The sequence below is a fragment of the Lineus longissimus genome, chromosome 5 (genome assembly GCF_910592395.1).
Source record: "Lineus longissimus chromosome 5, tnLinLong1.2, whole genome shotgun sequence".
NCBI classification, from domain to species: domain Eukaryota; kingdom Metazoa; phylum Nemertea; class Pilidiophora; order Heteronemertea; family Lineidae; genus Lineus; species Lineus longissimus.
Genome location: NC_088312.1, coordinates 23,400,413 through 23,420,536, shown reverse-complemented (window position 1 = coordinate 23,420,536; position 20,124 = coordinate 23,400,413). Strand labels below are relative to the sequence as shown.

Sequence of the window (20,124 nt, the reverse complement as noted above, 5' to 3'; positions counted from 1 at the left end):
AGACGGTCTCCTGTGTTTTTCGAGTTCTGGAGGTACGAAAGACCGAATGAATGATGAAAACATGGAGGCATTTTTGACAAGTAAAAAACTACATCGATATAAAACTACTTATCGTCTGCATAAACTACCAATTAGTCTTACAAATCAAAGTGAAAAAGATGTCCCCAAATTTATAGCAATAAGTGACACAAATGACACACTGAGGATATCCTCTGAAAATACAACCGAGGCAAGTTCTGTAGAAATACTGTAGAACAACAAGCTCAACACTATACTAGCTCAACACCAACTGACCAACCACACCTGCGCGGCTCGCGTTTCAAAAGCATTTGCAAACCGGCAATATCCATATCCACAGGCAACTGCCTTAGATATTATTGATGATGATGATGATGATGATGAAGTTCACGAGACAAAAACTAACTCGACTGGAGTGGTTGCGTGTCGTTCGTTCGGTACACTATCACTACGACAGATATCATAGATTACTTTTCACTTTTATTTCAATGTTTTTTTTTCAATCATGCTATCATGTATATAAACTTATTCTGACGTCATGTCATGATAATATGATGATGTCGATGACGGTGCTGGCTACAGTACATGTAGTATTAGTAGGCTCAGGCTGGTATAATAATCTGTAGAACTAAAATTTGATAATTCTCATCTAAAGACCTCCCATGCACTATCTTCCAGAGTATCCTTAAGTTTCCTGAACCAATCTTTAGTGCTGCTGTTAGTCCAGAAGGAATATTTGTTGCAACAGAGAGTGGTGATATTCTGAGAATACCTGATGCCAAGTTGAAAGACTATTTCAGGTGAGATAAATTAGTTTTTGGTTCGTACTGTTTTTCGATGAGGGTAAAATACTGAGGCCTCTGCTCAGCGAGAGATCCCTGAATAAATCGGGGGGAAAAAACAAACTTGCTCCCCATATGTTCCCTTATCCATTGAGAAAAGACTATTTTAATTTGATTATGGTAATTTACTTGTCATTGTTAATATGTTTTCAGGTGTTCAAGTCAAATACCGGCTGCTGCTGCTGACCATGATATTTTTAGCTCTTTACTAGCCGATGATCTTTCAACTGAATTTGAAGAAACAGTGAAGACAATTTGCTATGGTGCTACGAACGTTGTCCTAAAATGTCCCGGGGTCCGACTCATACATTCTGCTGGAGGCTACCTGATAGTCGTCTGCCTCTGTGAAGACATCTGGTCAGTTCTTGCATACAATCTGAGCGATTTTGATGCAGAGATGAAAAAACGTGTTGATTCAAACCCAGTGCTTTCTCGAAGTATCAATGCAGGTGGGGGCTGTGACAGAATGACAAGACCAGTCGTGTCTGTTGTGAAACCGTTTGACGAGAATCCGAATGTGATATCAGACTGTCTCCATTTGAATCAAATCTTGTACAACCAGTTGTTCGGGTATGGTGATAACCTTTTAGACCTCCCGGTGATTCTTTTAGGACTACCAAGCGGCCACGTTTATTCTCTACCAATGAATGGTACATCAGACTTCTCCATGCTGTATCAATGTCAAGAATCTGTGGTTGGAATTCATGGCATGGTGCTTGAGGAACCTGACACAAGAAGTCGTGATCTATTAGAATTATCCTTTGGACAGAAGGAATCTCACTTAGATTCTGGTGCAACCACTCTCGTCCTGACGTGTGGCGATGGAAACATCTGTCTCATCCACGGAAGCCCCTCGTCTAAAGAGCCGGTCTATCTACACAAGTATCTTCCAGGACCATTGGTCGCGACTGCTGTATCTGATAGCTCCCTCGTCCTGTCAACCTGGAGGAACCTCTATCATGTGGAGATCAAGTTGAAGAACAGTGATGGGGACCAGTTTGTTGTCGAGAGTGAGAAAACCAGACTGGGCTTTGGACATATGACGGATGTGCTTTTGGATGGTGAGTATACTGTCTGTGACTGCCTTGAAATTCACATAAAAGCAGGCTAGGTGTGATAAAGCACCTTCAACACAGGACCACCTAGTCTCATGCTGATGAGGCATTACTTTATTCCCAAGGCAGAGCCAGCAAAATAAGTAAGTTGTGCCGAACGATTCAGCTACAAGCCTTGTCTTACATCCACTGTTCATATAGAGTGGTTTCATGTGACGTCATCACCTGCCATGCTGGAGGGACAGACAAAAGAAAGCAAGTCCAAGTGACCATGACAGCGTTGACTCAGTTAAGTCAGGCTTGACAAATCATTGTTCTGCCCTACGACATGGCTGACCGTGAAAACATTATTGTAACCTCAAATGATTCGTTCATCGTTGCTGTTACAGATGCCAAAGGTCCACTATTCACCATCAACAACAAGGGCAAAATCTTCAAAATCTCCCTTGGTGATCCCAAGGCAACATTGACAGGGCAGCCAAGACAAGCCGTGTATGGTGAACAGATGAAACAACTCCTTTCCAAGATCACCAAAATATCAGGAAAACTCCTTGAAGAAAGCAAGAAAAGTGAGACATTGGATAAGATTTTGGCTCAGCTGAATTTGGCGACATCGATTCAGTTGGAAAACTCCGTTGAGAAATTGACTTGTGGGAATTGTGCCCAACATCAGACTACTCGTCAAACTATCAATTGGAGTTTGAAGGTGCTTAATATATCACAAGGCTTATATTGTGGTTATTCTCTGCAAGTGAATTTAGAAAACTCTAGTAATATTCTGCTGGAAAGTGGGTGGGAATTAGCTGTTTCGTTGGTCTCTGTTGATGAGCTCCCATGTGCCAAAAGTTGTGAAACCGACTCGTTCATTTTGCCGGAGCTTCAGCCAAGTCATAAACACTCTATTAACATTCCAATGAATTCTAAAAGTGTTTCTAATCTGTCATTAACTGTCCGGACATCTTTGTTATGGAAACCTACTGTGCCAAAATGTGATGCAAGAACTGTCGGGAGATATTTACCCTTAGTCTCTGTATCCCTCATTCCAATCGATCTCAATATTCTGGATTTTTGCTCAAGAAAAAGGACTGGTGAACAGAGTATTCTGTTGCATGTGGAACCCTCATTACATGAACAGTTGAAGACCCTGTCAGAGAGTCACCCATCAGTGAATATGTTGGGAGTCGAACCCTCATTACATGAACAGTTGAAGACCCTGTCAGAGAGTCACCCATCAGTGAATATGTTGGGAGTCGAACCCTCATTACATGAAGGGTTGAAGGCTCTGTCGGCGATTCACCCATCAGTGAATATGTTGGGAGTGTCTCCGTCTGGTAGCATGTCTGTGATACAGGCCTCTGAAGCTCGAGTGACACCAAAGTCAGCAGCATCGTCGGCCCAAAATGGCTGGACTTCCTCATTCATGGTGGACGGACGAGGGAGGTGTGACAAGTGTTTTGAACAAGATGGTATTTCTCGAGGTAAGTGGGTTTGTGATACCAGTTCATTGCTCAAAGTGAAGAAGTTGTGCTCAGTGCAGGCAGCGGGTAAAATGGCTGGTCTGTCTGTGTTATGCTATGATCGAGGTCCAAATCCTGCATGAAGCCTGACTGTGGTATATTGAAATATTCCAAGGAAGAAATATTCAAGACTCTTGAGTGCTTTTGCCTGAGTACCTTTGCAATGGCAGGCTAAAAGATCAGACCTTGTCTCCTGGGTTCTTCTTTCTCAATCTTCAAGGTTTTCTGCACCACGAGGACTGTCGCGTTGATGGTACATGTATCTGCATTAGTCTTTTACTCAATGATTAAACCATTAACTGACGACACCCTTGTTTTCCAGAGGCTTGTCTCCTGAACCAACTCCTCCAGCTAGACACCAATACCTTGCCGAATGTGAGACTGGTCACACCAAGGGGAGATTCTTTCTCCATCGTCGTGGAATCAGCCAAGGGAGGCAGATTGAAAGTCGTGCTGCAGGGTCCAACAATGGTCACAGTACAAGACATAGAGCAGGCTCTGAGGTCCAGGCTGGTCAGGGTGTGTGTCATTGTCGTCATAGGTCATGATGTCATAAAGCGCTAAACCTGGTATCACTATAAACAGGTTTAAATATGGCCCATGTATCTCCTGTTGTGGCCAGGTCACAGTAAATCAGCTGTCTGATTTCCTTCACCTAAGTAATGATCAATGCTTAGAATACTAAACCCAGTTCATAAAATCCAGATAATCTATTTTCCACGTGTGGTTAAGGTCATACATTGTACAAAGGAATACCATGTTCTTTTACATAAAATTTCTTTGTAATCAGTCCTTCCTTGTTTTCTAGGATTCTTCACAATCAAGTCTGAACCCTGGAGCCTACAACAGACGCCACATGAACCATGTTCTGCAGGAATATGAGGTAACTCCTTCCAGTCACTATAATGAGTTGGTCATCTGGCCTCTGGCAGCTGATTGTCTTATAAGTGGGCAGAATAATTTCGCTGTGTACTGACTGACCTGTGCACTTTATAACTTCACAACCAAAGGACATAGTCACAACCTATGGACACTTGTACCAGGACAGTCACAAATAGGGGCATGTCGCAACGAAGGGACAAGTCACCTATGAGACAAGTTCTGTCCAAGTCACATCCTCTAAGTCACAACCAGAGACAAAGGACATTATCATCACCCAATCAACATTCACTAACCAATGTGATAAATTATCATGACCAGTTTTGATAGGAAGAGTGGAAATTAATATACAGCAGGTTTACTGAATAAGATTCGGTTAATAGAACGTGTACATGTAGTACAATACCTATCCTCTTTGTAATGTTATAAAATGCTCGGGGAAACTGTTGCCAAAACAGGTCAATAATGTCTTTGTTATCTTTTGTATAGGTGTTGCGAAAGGAGCTGCAGAGTTTAACCATCCAGCTGAAGAGAAGCATCACACCCAGTCCTGAGCTGCTGGAGAATGTGGTTGGAATTCATCAGAGGCTCAGGGACATTAACGTGGATATGTTATGATTGATACCAGTTAGTTAATGAAATCCTGTTGCCAGTACCTTACATGTTTGATGTTGAATGTAGTTATACTGAGACAATTGACCACGCTGTTCAATGAATTTCCTTTAATACGAGAATGTAAGTTATCGTACATGTATGATGAGCTATCTATCTCCTGCTCGAGTATCAATGTACTGCATGATTGAAAGATATTTATAAGGCAATGGACTAGATATATAATAAAGTATGTTATTGATTTTATACAATTACCTTGGTGTTGTTTTTATGCCTTTATCCTCTTACATGGATCTATTGGAGAGGAACACCGCTATCTACAAGGCAATAGCAAATGTAACACCAGTGCTGATCTGGTTGTGAGCTTGAGCTTCAGTGTGTAAACAAGGCTCTGGCCTGACTTACTTGACAAATACATGTGGACAGTTTTGACAAAGGCAATGGAGAGAGCCCAAAAAAACAAATGTGCACCCTCGGAACACGTACACGTGAGAAGGGCAAAGCCACGGTACATTTACTCTGGACAATGCCAGGAGCCACTTTAACCCTTTGTTCCAGGTGGAACACGTGTCTGGCCAGTGCCCGAACATGACATGTGACCAACAATATCTGGTCTCGAGACTGTCCAGCATCCTCATCTTGGCACCATCCCGGACACTGAAGACAAGCTGTTAATGGAGACAGCCTGACCAATACCACTGGCAGATCCTCCGAGGAAGGGGTCCGTATCACATTGCAGTGAAATCAACACAATGACATGGATTCCTCGGACATTCATCTCCATGTACATCCTCAGTATATTGGTGTCACAACCAGATGTGCAGACAGTACCAATATGGCTTTCTTCTATCAGAGGTAAAGTGAAGAGATCAGCCAGAGGGCCTCAGTCTTGCTTGCCCTGGTGTAGGCACAGCGTGCAAGGAGCCAAGGTTTCTTACAGGTATTTGACATTCGTAATCCAACCAATCTCGGGGGAGGTTCTTAAAGTACCGAGAACAACACCAACTAAATATCATCTCATTTATTAGGATCATTTATGTCCACATCCATTTACATGGTTTGAGAGCATTTCAGTGATTGGTATTCAAGTAGATTCTTCCAAAAGTATGCAAGCACTCTTGAATGACTTCTTCCCATGCACTAATGAAGCCAATGAACATTCTGACATCGGCCTTGTCAATTATAATCTTCATCTTAACCCCTAAGGACTTGACCTGGGAACATTCCTGCAATTTTGGCAGAGTTTGACCAGTACTGTATACCTTCACTCTGACACACACTGCAAAAACCGATGGCCAAGTCCTTGGTCATTTTGAGGTCCTACACTACATCACATAAAAGGACAAAAGCAATAAATACTTTCTATTTTGTTCACCTGTTTTGTTCACACAAAAAGTGAAGCTAAAACTATCACCAGCATCAAGCAAAGCGTCAAGAGTTGTCTGTACTTGTTAAGGAAAGGAACTTGTATAGAAGACAGCCACAATATTGTTGATTTTATCTAAATAGAAAGCCAGGAAGGACCCATGTATATTTCATCCCAATATAATGTTTCAATTGAAAGAAGTCCAGTTTAGCATATACATGTACATGTACAGACATTCAGGCTGTGGCATAGTTCCCTAAATTCAAACCCATCACATTACATATGGTGTACTGCAATGAAAACAGTCTATGCTTTAACAAGAGACAAGGAGTCTAATGCTCGTTTCCAGGCCTATTCAACTTCATTGTTAAAAGATGACTTCAAGCAGAACTAAGAGTCCATCTTCTTGCACCTTTGAGGACCACGTGTATGCTCTTTCCAAAGCTCCGGTGGATATTGACCCAAGCTAATGTCTGCTGGGTTTATAGAGACAAATACAATATACACAGAAGTCACAATTTTCCATTTTGTGAGTAAATTAAGTCTATTGATATCCTTGTTGATAGTTTTGCATTCTGTGTGGACTCGCTTGATATCCGGCTTGACCTCTCGCGTACGGGTTGGTTCCTCCTGGGGCCTGTTGTCCTGGCTGTGGGCTTGCGTTCGTAGGCTGTCCATAGGGTGGTTGCTGTGCGCCATATTGCTGAGGCTGTTGCTGGCCATAACCCTAAAAATAGGAAGACAAGTTGTGAAGTTTTCCAGCAAACACTTGAAGGAAAGGAATGCACAATCATGAGAGAACATGGCATCTTCTTTCGTCACAGATGTGCCGAGCCGGGGTAAAATATCTAATGCTTTATCATTACATCTTATAGTTAAAACTTGTCTGGGAATTCTGTACCTAAAGTTTAGCTATGAATACCAGCAGGAAGTCACAATGTTCTCTAACGACATGACCCACTAGCAGTCACACCACTCTACAATGTACAAGGAGATGATAGCACCTGCTTGGAGAATTTGCCCGAGACTGCTTTCAGGCATCAGGGACAATCAACACCACCAAGGAAACTCTGATGAAATGAAATCCTAAAGAGAAAGCATCAAAGCCTTGTGTACAACATGAACCCAAGCATAGTACAGGATGCGGTTTCAGAAGTAACATTTCTAGGTGAAAGTAAACATGAATACCACTACAACCCAACTATTTGTTAGTTGAACCAACACAAAGCCGAATAGCATTGACCTTTAGAGGAATTTGAAGGTATCTCAATATATCAAGATCATAAACGTTGCCAAGGGAACCAAGGAGAAAGAATGGCTCGGTGAACACCTACCGACTCTGGTGTCGCTGTTTTTGACTGAAAGTTTAAAGAGGAATCATATATTCCTCAAGTAAAGAATGGATGGTATTATTCCGGGACTGAGTGAAAAGGAGGTGAGAGGTTGGTGGATAAAGATCATTGGATTAAATGAAGGATATTGTGAGGAATACTGCAAAGATGAAGCCAACATGATCAAGACCAAATGTCTTTCAGGTTGGTTATGTACAGCCTTACAACTCAATCAATACTGATCATGGTACAAAATTGCCAGATTTAGTATCTAGTTATGCATGTGAAAACCAGAATCTGCATGTGTGCATAACCGGATAGAAAATCTAGTGTCTAACTCAAGGGAGTGTTGAATATCAGGCCTGTGATGCATGAATAGTGGAGGTGCCTGGGAGCTTAGGAAGTGTTGCATTGAGGGGAGACCTCAAAACCAGCAGAAACACTTACTGCTTGTGGTTGTCCACCATAAGGTGGTTGCCCGGGTTGCTGATACGACTGCTGCTGTTGCTGAGGATAAGCCGCCTGGGCTGCTGGTGGTGCCACCTGGGCCTGTGACTGAGGTGGGTACGCCTGAGGATTCTGCGGCTGAGTGTAACCAGGCTGCTGCTGGGTTTGTTGTTGGGGATTATACGGTTGTTGTTGTTGGGGTTGCTGACCGTACGTCTGTTGTTGGTAACCAGCTGAAAAGGCATTGGTAACATTCAAACAATGCTTCATGGCATGAGAGGGACACAAACATGGCAACACTGACTAGCATGTTTATTTCATCAATGTCATGACTCTAACTTCAAACATAAGTTGACACCCGACACATCGTTGATGACCAAGTCACAGGCAAATGTGGTGTTTTGAAATGCACACTCTTGGGAGCGATTGCGAAGAGAGAGAATCCTTCTAACCTTGTCCTTGTTGTCCATACTGTTGTTGGGGCTTCTGCTGTTGTTGTTGTTGTTGTTGTTGATATTGTTGTTGTTGTAGGCGATGACTGGCAGACGACCCAACACTTGATGTTGACTCAGTCGGACTGCTAGGGCGAGGGCTCGCATTTACCGCACCTGCAAGATAGTGAAGAAAGATCATATCACAAAATCTTCAATCATTTTGCAGTACCATTCAATAACACACTAAACAAATCATAAATTTAGTGCAGATTAGGTAACCATGGTGTCTCTGGCCTAGAGGTTCATCTCTGTTACTAACAATGTATCTTTGAAAGCCATCAAGAACTGTACTTTTCTTTATGTAATCGTGACAGAACAAGGAGGATGAGAATGAAGTGTCTGTGAAGACTAACATCCTATTGACAAGCCTCTACAGGAAGGAAGAGAGAGGGCTACTGATGTCCCCGACACCATCGAAAAATCTTTAAAAATTAAGAAAAAATAAAGTGAGAAATCCCAACTGAAGTTTGACAATTTCTAGGATTGAGTAGAACACCATGAAAGAGGGTTAAACGTTAGGGAGACAAGAGGTTGGAATCCTTTGGTGCCATGACCATAAAACAGGTCCGGGGTCTGAAATCAAATTCAAAGCAGGCAAAATCAATACTAAAAGACAGAGTATGCTTTCCCTTAAAAGAAAAATGGTATGAAACACCCGACACCATTGCGACCACAACCAGATGATCCTGTCCTGCAACTACTGCAACAAGTGTTTCATTCTTCATTTCAGGTCCTGTTGGCAACTTATCTTGGCAATCCTCAACCATCAAAGCATTTTATTCTACTCAAGTTTGTCTTTAGAGTGTACTTAGACTGTACTCAGGGTAGACTACAGGACCTGAAACATAGAACTCAGCATTCTTGAGTCGAAAGCTGCCCGGGATGAAAGGCATTCAGAGTGCAACTTGCCACCGGATGGCTGTGATAAAGATCTCGTCACAGGCGGCGTGCTCTGTCTCGAGTTATTCCGTCGTATCATTTTACCTCTGCCATTGCCTCGACTGGCCTGGGACCTGGCTGTTGAGAAATAAGGGACACAGGATTTATCATGTAGCTTCCTCTTCCGTGGGTGCAGTACAGAGTTGTCGAAGAGCTGATGATGACAGAAGGTCAGGCAGGACCGACAAGGTTGTTTTCATGCTGCCAATACCTACAGCTAGCTAGCTGTACATATTGGTCACATGGAGACTCCTCTATAGAGAATCGAGTCTCTCATTTTCAGTCTCCCTTTAATAATAAGAGTTGAAGTGACAACTTTCAGCTGAAAACTGTTTGCAGGAATAATGGGAGCTACTCAACAACGCTCCCACTGGCTCACCGCTTACACAACGCTCCCACTGGCTCACCGCTTACACAACGCTCCCACTGGCTCACCGCTTACACAACGCTCCCACTGGCTCACCGCTTACACAACGCTCCCACTGGCTCACCGCTTACACAACTCTCCCACTGGCTCACCGCTTACACAACGCTCCCACTGGCTCACCGCTTACACAACGCTCCCACTGGCTCACCGCTTACACAACGCTCCCACTGGCTCACCGCTTACACAACGCTCCCACTGGCTCACCGCTTACACAACGCTCCCACTGGCTCACCGCTTACACAACTCTCCCACTGGCTCACCGCTTACACAACGCTCCCACTGGCTCACCGCTTACACAACGCTCCCACTGGCTCACCGCTTACACAACACACCCACTGGCTCACCGCTTACACAATGCTCCCACTGGCTCACCGCTTACACAACGCTCCCACTGGCTCACCGCTTACACAACGCTCCCACTGGCTCACCGCTTACACAACGCTCCCACTGGCTCACCGCTTACACAACGCTCCCACTGGCTCACCGCTTACACAACGCTCCCACTGGCTCACCGCTTACACAACGCTCCCACTGGCTCACCGCTTACACAACGCTCCCACTGGCTCACCGCTTACACAACACACCCACTGGCTCACCGCTTACACAATGCTCCCACTGGCTCACCGCTTACACAGCACTCCCACTGGCTCACCGCTTACACAACGCTCCCACTGGCTCACCGCTTACACAACGCTCCCACTGGCTCACCGCTTACACAATGCTCCCACTGGCTCACCGCTTACACAACGCTCCCACTGGCTCACCGCTTACACAACGCTCCCACTGGCTCACCGCTTACACAACGCTCCCACTGGCTCACCGCTTACACAACGCTCCCACTGGCTCACCGCTTACACAACGCTCCCACTGGCTCACCGCTCACACAGCGCTCCCACTGGCTCACCGCTCACACAGCGCTCCCACTGGCTCACCGCTCACACAGCGCTCCCACTGGCTCACCGCTCACACAGCGCTCCCACTGGCTCACCGCTCCCACTGGCTCACCGCTTACACAACGCTCCCACTGGCTCACTGCTTACACAACGCTCCCACTGGCTCACCACTTACACAATGCTCCCACTGGCTCACCGCTTACACAATGCTCCCACTGGCTCACTGCTTACACAGCGCTCCCACTGGCTCACCGCTTACACAGCGCTCCCACTGGCTCACGGCTTACAAAACGCTCCCACTGGCTCCTGATACTCACCATCATTAGAGAGACCAAATGATGACATGACCTTGTTCTGTGTGTTGTCCTCGACCGAGCGCTGTGATGAGAGTGGGTCAAACTCCTTCCCGCCAGCCATGTTCGGGGCATGCATGACAGCATTCATCGATTGTGAGACACTGCCAGGGTCATCTGGAAATAAATGTGCAGAATAACACATTGAGGATGCCACCATGAGACAGATTTGTGTTCCTAGTGGAAGAAACACTTCTAAAACTTGAAAGCAAGTGGACTGATAGAGGTGACCTTTCAGTGTCTTTAATTAGTGTCTTACCTTTGTCGTCAGAGAGTGATATAGTGCTTGAGACTTGAGTGTCAATGTCCAGCTGATCCAATAACCTCGTCACTTGATCTCGGATTGAGCGCAATTCGGATTTCAAATGTTTAGCTTGGTCACTTTCTATGGGTCTTGGCAGACCGTTTACTGTAATTGATAGGAAGGATATTGTCTTACACGTATGTCACTGCATAATCTGCGCGACCAGCGGGATCCAAACATGCAAAACAAGACTTATTTCTTCCATGATTACAACATTTACCATACAAACATCATAACATCAGAACAACCAACAGATGAATGACATCATGAGGGCAGGAGATAAATCTGACGATGGTAGATAATTGACCAATTGTGAGTATGCTGGTATGATGTGCCATGGATGTGACCTTCAAGTGATGTCAGGTAGTGTATCAAACTCCATATCTCAAAGAAAGAATACTTCATTTTTTTCCTACTACTACCAGTCAGAGGAAAGGTTTACTGCAATATTAGATTAAAGTAAACTTACCAAATAAAGTTATCTTCAGTATTCGTGAACATTGAATAGCAAATGATAAATCCGAGCTATCAAATATTGTTATAAGATCTCCATCTGAAAACAAATATACCGGGTACTTATAACTTTATTTCTTAACTGAAGCAAGTCAAACATGACCTGAAAGTCACGAATGATGATAGCTGTCTTTTACTCTGCATAGGTCACTACAGTGGGTGCTGTGCTTAAAATAGAACCCCCAGCAGACTAGTTCCTCAAGCTCACTCAGAACCAGTTCGAATAGGCCACATGTTTCATTGGTAAAATAGAAAGAAGTTTTCCCTGATGGACGGAACTGGACTACACAAGTCTTGAATGGCCAAGGTTTGCCATTCCCAATTGTCAGACTTATGCAGAACGCATGTCAAGGCTGCTGCAGTTTCTTTCTTCTTCCTTTTTAGTGGTAAACTTTCTTTGATCTTATGCAGTCATTCATTAGTTACTGATGTGTTCCACATACCTTCATCTTTGTACTTGATGACCACCTCGTCCTTGCTACTCAGCTGACCTCTGAAGACCCGCTGCATCATCAGCACCAACTCGTCATACGTGATGTCCTCATTATGGATCGGTATCCGCCTGATGTCGTCTCCAAGCTGAGCTTTAATGATCAGCTTCCCGCTCAGGTCAAGCTGAGCCCCACCACCACTTTGAAAGGTATTCATCACCTGCAAGTAGGCAAGGAACTAAGATTGCATAAAATGTAAAATCAATGAATAATGATGATTGCAGACAATGTCGATGTGCATGGTGGGGTGCTTCAACAATCATGGCATCGGTGAGCCCTTCAATCAAAATCAAGAGGTGGGTGTGGTATTCAAGAGGGGAGTGTTGGGCCTTTAACTTGACCACTCCCTCCGATCCTGGCCAGAATGCAGTCTCAAACACCAAACTACCACTGCAGTCAGTGGCCAGGCTTGGTCACCTGGGAGTGAGACTGGGATTGTCTCCTGCTTCTTCCAAGAATTCATCACAACCAACCCATCAAGACAACGATTTTTCATGTTGGCCGAGCAGGCCAGTCAGCCAGCCGTAGGCGTAGGGCCTACAAACAAAAGCGTTTCCAATAATCATGGCAACTGATGTGCTACAATGCTATTAAAATCAACCAGGCAGGAGATGGTCATAGTCACCTGATCATGAGGATATACACGGCTGCACACTACAGAACAGTATAGATTTGAGATTGAAAATCTATCACCAACAAAAATTACAGATTATTTGGCTCAAAATATCATTATATAAGTACTTCAAGCACATAAAATGGAAATTAAAAGAATCCACATTACCTTAACTATGTGTCGTAGGAATAAAAATAATTAAATTCGTACTATGACGATGTATTTATGATGAAATTACTAAAAAGTTATAGACGATTTTTCAGTGATGTGTCATCGCCGGATCGCCTCCACCAACAATAAACAGATTTTTACAAATTTTTATAGATACTCAACATTCACATATAAAATTACTTTAAAATCAGCAATTAATGATGAAAAATATAGAAAATTCTAAATTTATGCCTCAAAACATGCGAAAACTAAGTTTTATTGAAAACTTGCTAATGATGTAGGCGATATAAACAAACAAAAGAACATCGACATTGTCATTGCACATGGTACATAGCTGTCAGATTTTTCTAATTGTGGGGGAGAAAAACATTACGAACCACGATGCAGGAAGCATAATTTGTAGTTCCGAAGTTGAAGAAATACATGTAGATACAGAAATGAATTTGGGTGCCTTCATTCAACTCTGTTTTTGCACTTTTATTGCCATTGAAGTGGAGGGAAATTTTCCATTCCGTAACGTATCACTTCCTTGGGATGTCAGGGTGGAAGACTTGGTTTCGCGTCTGACAGTTGAGGAGGTAATTCTGCAGCTGTCGAAAGGAGGAGCAGGAGAGAGTGGTGGACCAGCCCCGGGCATTCCACGGTTAGGTATTGATCCGTACCAATGGAATACAGAGTGTCTCCGTGGTGACGTGGAGGCGGGGAATGCCACTTCGTTTCCAGAAGCTATTGGATTGGCTGCGTCATTTAGGTAATGGCAATAATGAGTTGAGTAATGTCAGATAACATGAAATCACCACGTCATCCGACCTTGTGGGTAATGAATTGACGTTGTGACGTTATGGCAATAATATGTCTTCTGAAGTTAAGTTGGAGAAGTTGGAAATTAAATGAAGACTTCCTCTCCACTCTCTAGAATAAGATTCACAAGAAAGAATGAACTAGATAGCAGGCCTTTACTTCCAGTATGATGTTTTTACCAACCGGAATATGATGTTCTTTTTCAGCCCTGCCTTGATATTTGCAGTGGCGAATGCCACAGCTTTTGAAGTGCGAGCCAAGCATAGTGACTTCATGAGGAGGAAAGTCTACAGCGACCACACTGGCCTGAGCTGTTTTAGTCCAGTCATCAACATCATGAGGCACCCTCTTTGGGGAAGAAACCAGGTGATTTTCCAGCTTCAATCATCACAAAAATAAAAGATTTCTTATGCATTAAATATCTAAGGCAAACACAACTGTTGCTTAATGCTAGTGGAAGGAAGACCTTCTCTCCAACTGGTGACAGCTGCACTACTCTGTCTGGTGTTAAAACATGTGAGTGTGCAAGACCTTTCGCTCAGTCCGTATCTGTCTTGAGTTTAAAGGTGTAGTGCAAGTTTGCAGTAAATAGTGGCCATGCCTTTGTCTTCTTGTGAGTTTGGTCTTGCCTGGAGAGGCAATTCTGATATTCACAACAATGTCTTTCAGGAAACCTATGGTGAAGACCCATACATGAGTGGCACTCTTGCTGAGCACTTCGTCCATGGTCTGCAAGGTGATCATCAACGATACATCAAAGCCAATGCCGGCTGCAAACATTTCGATGCTCACAGCGGCCCAGAGAACATTCCCGTGTCTCGGTTGTCGTTTGATGCAAAGGTGAGATACATGTATAAACAGCTTTTTCCCAATTAGTCGATGATGGCTGCCTGATGAACTTCTGCAGCATTTTGTGTCATACTAATCTGATTTTTTGCAGGTGACAATGCGTGATTGGAGGTTGACATTCCTGCCACAGTTCAAGAGATGCGTGGAAGCTGGTACTCTCAGCATCATGTGCAGCTACAATAGGTTGGTGCATTCAAACACCACTTTCTCTTCTTCTCTAGTGTCTAACTCTATCAAACAGGTCCTGATCTCTGCGAAGATGCTGATGGTAGTTAACAGCTGACATGAATTAGCTGACTCATTTGCGCTAAAATCCTGCTTCCTTAAATCCTACTTCTAATCTGTATACTGAGGGATCATCATCAGAATGTAAATATGGTATGTTGTGCCTGGTAGTAGTTGTCTCTAGTGTTGCTGCTTGTAGATAGAATGGTGGTCAAGATGGTGCCGATCACTGTAGTGTAAACAGCCATTATTTATTTGGAGCCTCTCAAAGGATAACATTATACAGTTATATCTTTAACCAGCAATATTTTTCAGACTCAATGGGATTCCAGCATGCGCTCACAAGCAGCTCCTAACAGACATCCTTAGAAAAGAATGGAAATTCACCGGTTATGTTGTCAGTGATGAGGGGGCGCTCGAGTTCAGCATCACGAAACACAAATATTTCAACAATTCTGTTAATGCTGCAGCAGCCAGTTTCAATGCCGGGACCAATTTAGAGCTTTCAGCCAACCAAACTCACCCTGTCTACAGCTATTTAAACCAGGCTTTGCAACAACGGAAAATTACAAAGGAACTCTTGTATGACAGATTAAAGCCACTGTTTTATACTCGAATGAGACTTGGTGAGTTCGATCCTCCGGAGATGAATCCATATTCGAATATTTCCTTGTCTGTGATTCAGAGTCCGGCTCACCGGGAACTCTCCATCCAAGCTGCAATGAAGTCGTTTGTGATGCTCAAGAATGATAACCAGTTACCTCTTCGATTGAAGATCAAAACTTTAGCTGTAAGTATATATTGACATAATGTCTTGGATTGCGCTGCAGGCAACAAAATTCCTCATAATGGTCTCCTCTGGAACGTAGAAGGGGTTTTAGGTATGGAATTGGTTCACCTCAACTCAGACTGTGTGCATATGTAACAAAGACCAGTCCACAGATTACATTACCTCAAATGATGATATAGGATGTCCCGCAAAATTGGCTGTTCAGCATCATTTTCTGACCTTATTGTCTTCTCCTTCAGATTGTTGGCCCCATGGCTGACAACCCACTCCAACTCTTTGGTGATTACTCTCCCACACCTGATACCCGCTTCATCGTCACTCCCTACAAAGGACTGAAATCATTGGCAAATGTGACCAAGTTTGCAGCAGGATGTCTGGCTCCCTCGTGTAGCACGTTCAGTGCCCGTGATATCCAGCAAGCTGTGCAGGACACGGACTTGACCATCGTGTGTTTAGGAACAGGTAAGGTGTCGTGTCTGCCTCTGAGCGTTCCAAGGCCTTGAGCCACTCAGTGCGCATCCTCTATTGATAATCGGATGCAGTTAGTCACTGTCAGGTGCAGTCAATCACAAGAACAATCCGAGCAAGCACTCAGAAAATAAGACTTTTTGCCAAAATGAATAAACCTTCATCAAGAGAGTTGTCATTCACACTATATAACCATGTCTTATAGAGCCTTATGATAAGCTCTCATTCACTTTATAGTGGACAGTGATTGACTGAAGAAGCCTGTTTCATGATCTAAAACTTCTTTCTCTTCTAGGCGTTGCTCTTGTATCAGAAAATCGTGATAGAAAAAACTTTGACTTGCCAGGGAAGCAGAGTGATCTTCTAACATATGCTATTGATAACAGTAAGTTATATTTTGGAACCTCAACAACCTGGCCTTGGTCATGTTTCTTCACCTTGCTCAAAACACAGTATTTGACAGCAAATACCATACATGCCGTTGCACCTGAGCATTCTACACACACCAGACACTTCGTGGAGTGCAACACATCATGGCCTTGAAAACAAACTTAGGATATAACTTTGTACATTTCAGGTCCAGGCAAAGTCATTGTGCTCCTATTCAGTGCTGGTCCACTTCATATCTCCATTGCTGTCGGCAACCCAAAAGTGACAGCCATCTTCCAGTGTTTTTTCCCTGCCCAGGCAACGGGTGAGGCCTTGCGGAGAATCTTCCTTGGGAGCAGAGCAGAGACAAATCCAGCCGGGCGTCTGCCATATACTTGGTATGCCTCGATGGACCAGGTAAGCTTTCTAGTGTTACTGTATTTGGTCAGATCCTCCTCTTCCTCTCTAGCTGGAGGATGTCATCTCCCAATCTTTCCATCTGTCTCTGAAACACCCAATTTAGGAATGTCATATTTCCCTCATCGTACTGCCAATGGCCAGTTACACTATGAAAGTCTGTGCGGTTGTGTCCAGGGGAGCCCTTGTTTCCTCTGGCCTATCCTGTCCTACACCAAGTTCACCTTTATCTTCCTGGCTATGAAACACACCACACCATCAATGTCCTCGGATACTGCTGATAACCAACTACACCATAATCAACTGGATCTTTCAGTACTTTGAAGTGAAGCTGTCATTTCGGCAATGGGCTTTCCCACACCAAGTTCATCTAATGCTGGCTTTGAAAGTCAGAAATCTTTATGATTGATTGATTATTACATTTCAGGTGCCGTCCATAACCAACTATACCATGGTCAACCGGACGTACCGATATTTCCTAGAAGAACCGTTGTTTCCATTTGGCTACGGCCTGTCCTATACCAAGTTCACTTATGTCTCGCTAGCTGTGAGTCACCTTCGACTAGCACCAGGCCAGAACCAGACAGTAAAGGTGGAGGTGCGCAATGATGGCAAGGTGTTTGATGGCGACGAGGTGAGTTCAGCTACCATTTCATTAGTCACAATACCCTTTTAAGGTCAAGAGGCCGTCCATCATAAGAAATACACCTACCCTTCGCAACATTTCTACCTAACATCTAGCTGAGGTCCTACTCTTTAATAAATTCCTGTCTCCAGGTACACATTCAGTCTAATGTACAGTGCTTGATATGGACTCTGGGTCTCATGTGGCCAAGATACTAGATCAATTTCAACCATGCCCTGCTATGTACATGCTATTGCACATCCAAATGAAGTTAAGTCTTTGTCTGTATACAGCCAAACACATTATACATGTAGGATCAACTTTGCATGGTGATTGACTTTTTATTGCAGGTTGTCCAGGTTTACGTCGCTTGGGAAAATGCGGAAAAACTGAAAATGCCGCAGCTCCAACTGGTGGGATTCGACAGAGTGAACATTGCTCGTGGTCCTTCTGTTACTCGGTACTTCACTATCACACCAGAACAGCTGGCTGTTTGGGATGATGCAAGGGGATCTGTCATCAGACCAGGTAAGGTCCTCCTGTTGTGCCTCGATGATTTCAACCAAGATAAACCAGAGCCCATCAAAACAAATGTGCACAATCAGACCACACCTGAAGGTCTACAAAACGCCTACGGTGCACCTCCAAACTTTGGCACAAAGTTCTCCAAGAGAAATGACCTTTATTTTAGGAGTTAGATAAGCATCCAGATAATACCACATCAACTTGCTCCGTACTTTTAGGTTATGTAAGTTTGCTTGTGTGTGACCTTTCAGGTACGATCACAGTGTATGCTGGTGGACAACAACCTTTCCAAAAGACGCGGGTTCCATCCAATGTGCTCTCGACGAAGTTTACAATAATCTGATTGGTTCTTGAGAATCAACGAGCAAGATTATCGATGTACTTATCCGCTGACAATCCAGTGTGTTGCCGTGTAGTGTCACGCTGTGAATGCTCAACACGTAAGCAATACAGCAAATGTCAGCTGTTCTTCTGCTAGTTACGAATGGCAGATTCCTTGAAACCATCAACAAAGGTAACAATGATGCATTTTGATCAAAGTCACATGTCATTAATTTTCAGATTATGTCACATTCGAAATGCATAACATCTTCATCACATCATTATGTTAATCGGTATTTCTGTCAATCAGAGCTTGTATCATCGCACATCTGACTGAAATACAATTGAAGCCTACTGTTAGTTGAAAGGTACTTCTGAATCACTGATCATGCAGTTTTTTAAGAATAAATGACACCAATCTTTATTTTATTCTTAGTCCACTTTAATCCCACCTCCAACATTATAGTGAATACTGCAGCGAATAGTCTGATTGAAGGGAAGGTGGCCAAATACGAAATGAAAGCATCTTCAACCAAAGTGCTGCTTCCCTAGAGAGTAAACCATCACTGTCTCACTATAAAGGAGCAGCCTAAGTCCCCTATTAAGTCATCTCTAAAGAGAGGCCTGTCCCTTAAGGAGCAGCCTTAGTCTCCTCCAAATAGAAGCCTGTCCCCACGACGGAGCAGTCTCATAGAGAGGCCTGTCTTACTAAGGATCCGTCTCAGTCATCTCTAAAGAGAGGCCTGTCCCTTAAGGAGCAATATTAGTCTCCTCCAAATAGAAGCCTGTCCCCACGAAGGAGCAGTCTCATAGAGAGGCCTGTCTTACTAAGGATCCGTCTTAGTCATCTCTAAAGAGAGGCCTGTCCCTTAAGGAGCAGTCTCAGTCTCCTCCAAATAGAAGCCTGTCCCCACGAAGGAGCAGTCTCATAGAGAGGCCTGTCTTACTAAGGATCCGTCTCAGTCATCTCTAAAGAGAGGCCTGTCCCTTAAGGAGCAGTCTCAGTCTCCTCCAAATAGAAGCCTGTCCCCACGACGGAGCAGTCTCATAGAGAAGCCTGTCTTACTAAGGATCCGTCCCAGTCATCTCTAAAGAGAGGCCTGTCCCTTAAGCAGCAGCCTCAGTCTCCTCCAAATAGAAGCCTGTACCCACGAAGGAGCAGTCTCATAGAGAAGCCTGTCTTACTAAGGATCCGTCCCAGTCATCTCTAAAGAGAGGCCTGTCCCTTAAGCAGCAGCCTCAGTCTCCTCCAAATAGAAGCCTGTCCCCACGAAGGAGCAGTCTCATAGAGAGGCCTGTCTTACTAAGGATCCGTCTCAGGCATCGCTAAAGAGAGGCCTGTCCCTTAAGCAGCAGTCTTAGTCTCCTCCAAATAGAAGCCTGTCCCAACGAAGGAGCAGTCTCATAGAGAGGCCTGTCTTACTAAGGATCCGTCTCAGTCATCTCTAAAGAGAGGCCTGTCCCTTAAG

At 44.0% G+C, this 20,124-nt stretch overlaps 3 protein-coding genes across 7 annotated transcripts; 2 read left to right on the top strand and 1 right to left on the bottom strand.

Annotated features, from left to right (window-relative positions):
• The first annotated feature begins 54 nt into the window (after window positions 1-54).
• On the top strand, window positions 55-5,400 carry LOC135487547 (uncharacterized). The gene is made up of 7 exons (XM_064771332.1): window positions 55-229; window positions 697-818; window positions 1,014-1,921; window positions 2,305-3,393; window positions 3,755-3,951; window positions 4,241-4,315; window positions 4,801-5,400. Exons 1-7 carry the CDS (start codon window positions 62-64, stop codon window positions 4,927-4,929), a joined length of 2,688 nt encoding a protein of 895 aa, XP_064627402.1. The 5' UTR covers window positions 55-61; the 3' UTR covers window positions 4,930-5,400.
• A 529-nt stretch (window positions 5,401-5,929) lies between these two features.
• On the bottom strand, window positions 5,930-13,383 carry LOC135488419 (protein TFG-like). Of its 4 annotated transcripts, none has more exons than XM_064773023.1 (10): window positions 13,263-13,383; window positions 12,434-12,641; window positions 11,947-12,030; window positions 11,433-11,582; window positions 11,138-11,290; window positions 9,546-9,578; window positions 8,520-8,675; window positions 8,068-8,300; window positions 7,624-7,647; window positions 5,930-7,016 (listed from the first exon to the last, which is right to left on the bottom strand). In XM_064773023.1, exons 2-10 carry the CDS (start codon window positions 12,636-12,638, stop codon window positions 6,834-6,836), a joined length of 1,221 nt encoding a protein of 406 aa, XP_064629093.1. In that variant the 5' UTR covers window positions 12,639-12,641; window positions 13,263-13,383; the 3' UTR covers window positions 5,930-6,833. The 4 variants fall into 4 exon arrangements, with proteins under 4 accessions (XP_064629093.1, XP_064629094.1, XP_064629095.1 ...); XM_064773026.1 differs by having other exon boundaries at window positions 6,995-7,016; window positions 7,624-7,676; XM_064773024.1 differs by lacking the exon at window positions 7,624-7,647.
• A 200-nt stretch (window positions 13,384-13,583) lies between these two features.
• Window positions 13,584-19,062, top strand: LOC135487892 (uncharacterized). Of its 2 annotated transcripts, XM_064772080.1 has the most exons (11): window positions 13,584-14,016; window positions 14,273-14,432; window positions 14,736-14,906; window positions 15,007-15,098; window positions 15,456-15,930; window positions 16,170-16,392; window positions 16,694-16,783; window positions 16,976-17,184; window positions 17,612-17,818; window positions 18,160-18,337; window positions 18,586-19,062. In XM_064772080.1, exons 1-11 carry the CDS (start codon window positions 13,589-13,591, stop codon window positions 18,675-18,677), a joined length of 2,325 nt encoding a protein of 774 aa, XP_064628150.1. In that variant the 5' UTR covers window positions 13,584-13,588; the 3' UTR covers window positions 18,678-19,062. The 2 variants fall into 2 exon arrangements, with proteins under 2 accessions (XP_064628150.1, XP_064628151.1); XM_064772081.1 differs by lacking the exon at window positions 15,007-15,098 and having other exon boundaries at window positions 15,826-15,930.
• The last annotated feature ends 1,062 nt before the right edge of the window (window positions 19,063-20,124 follow it).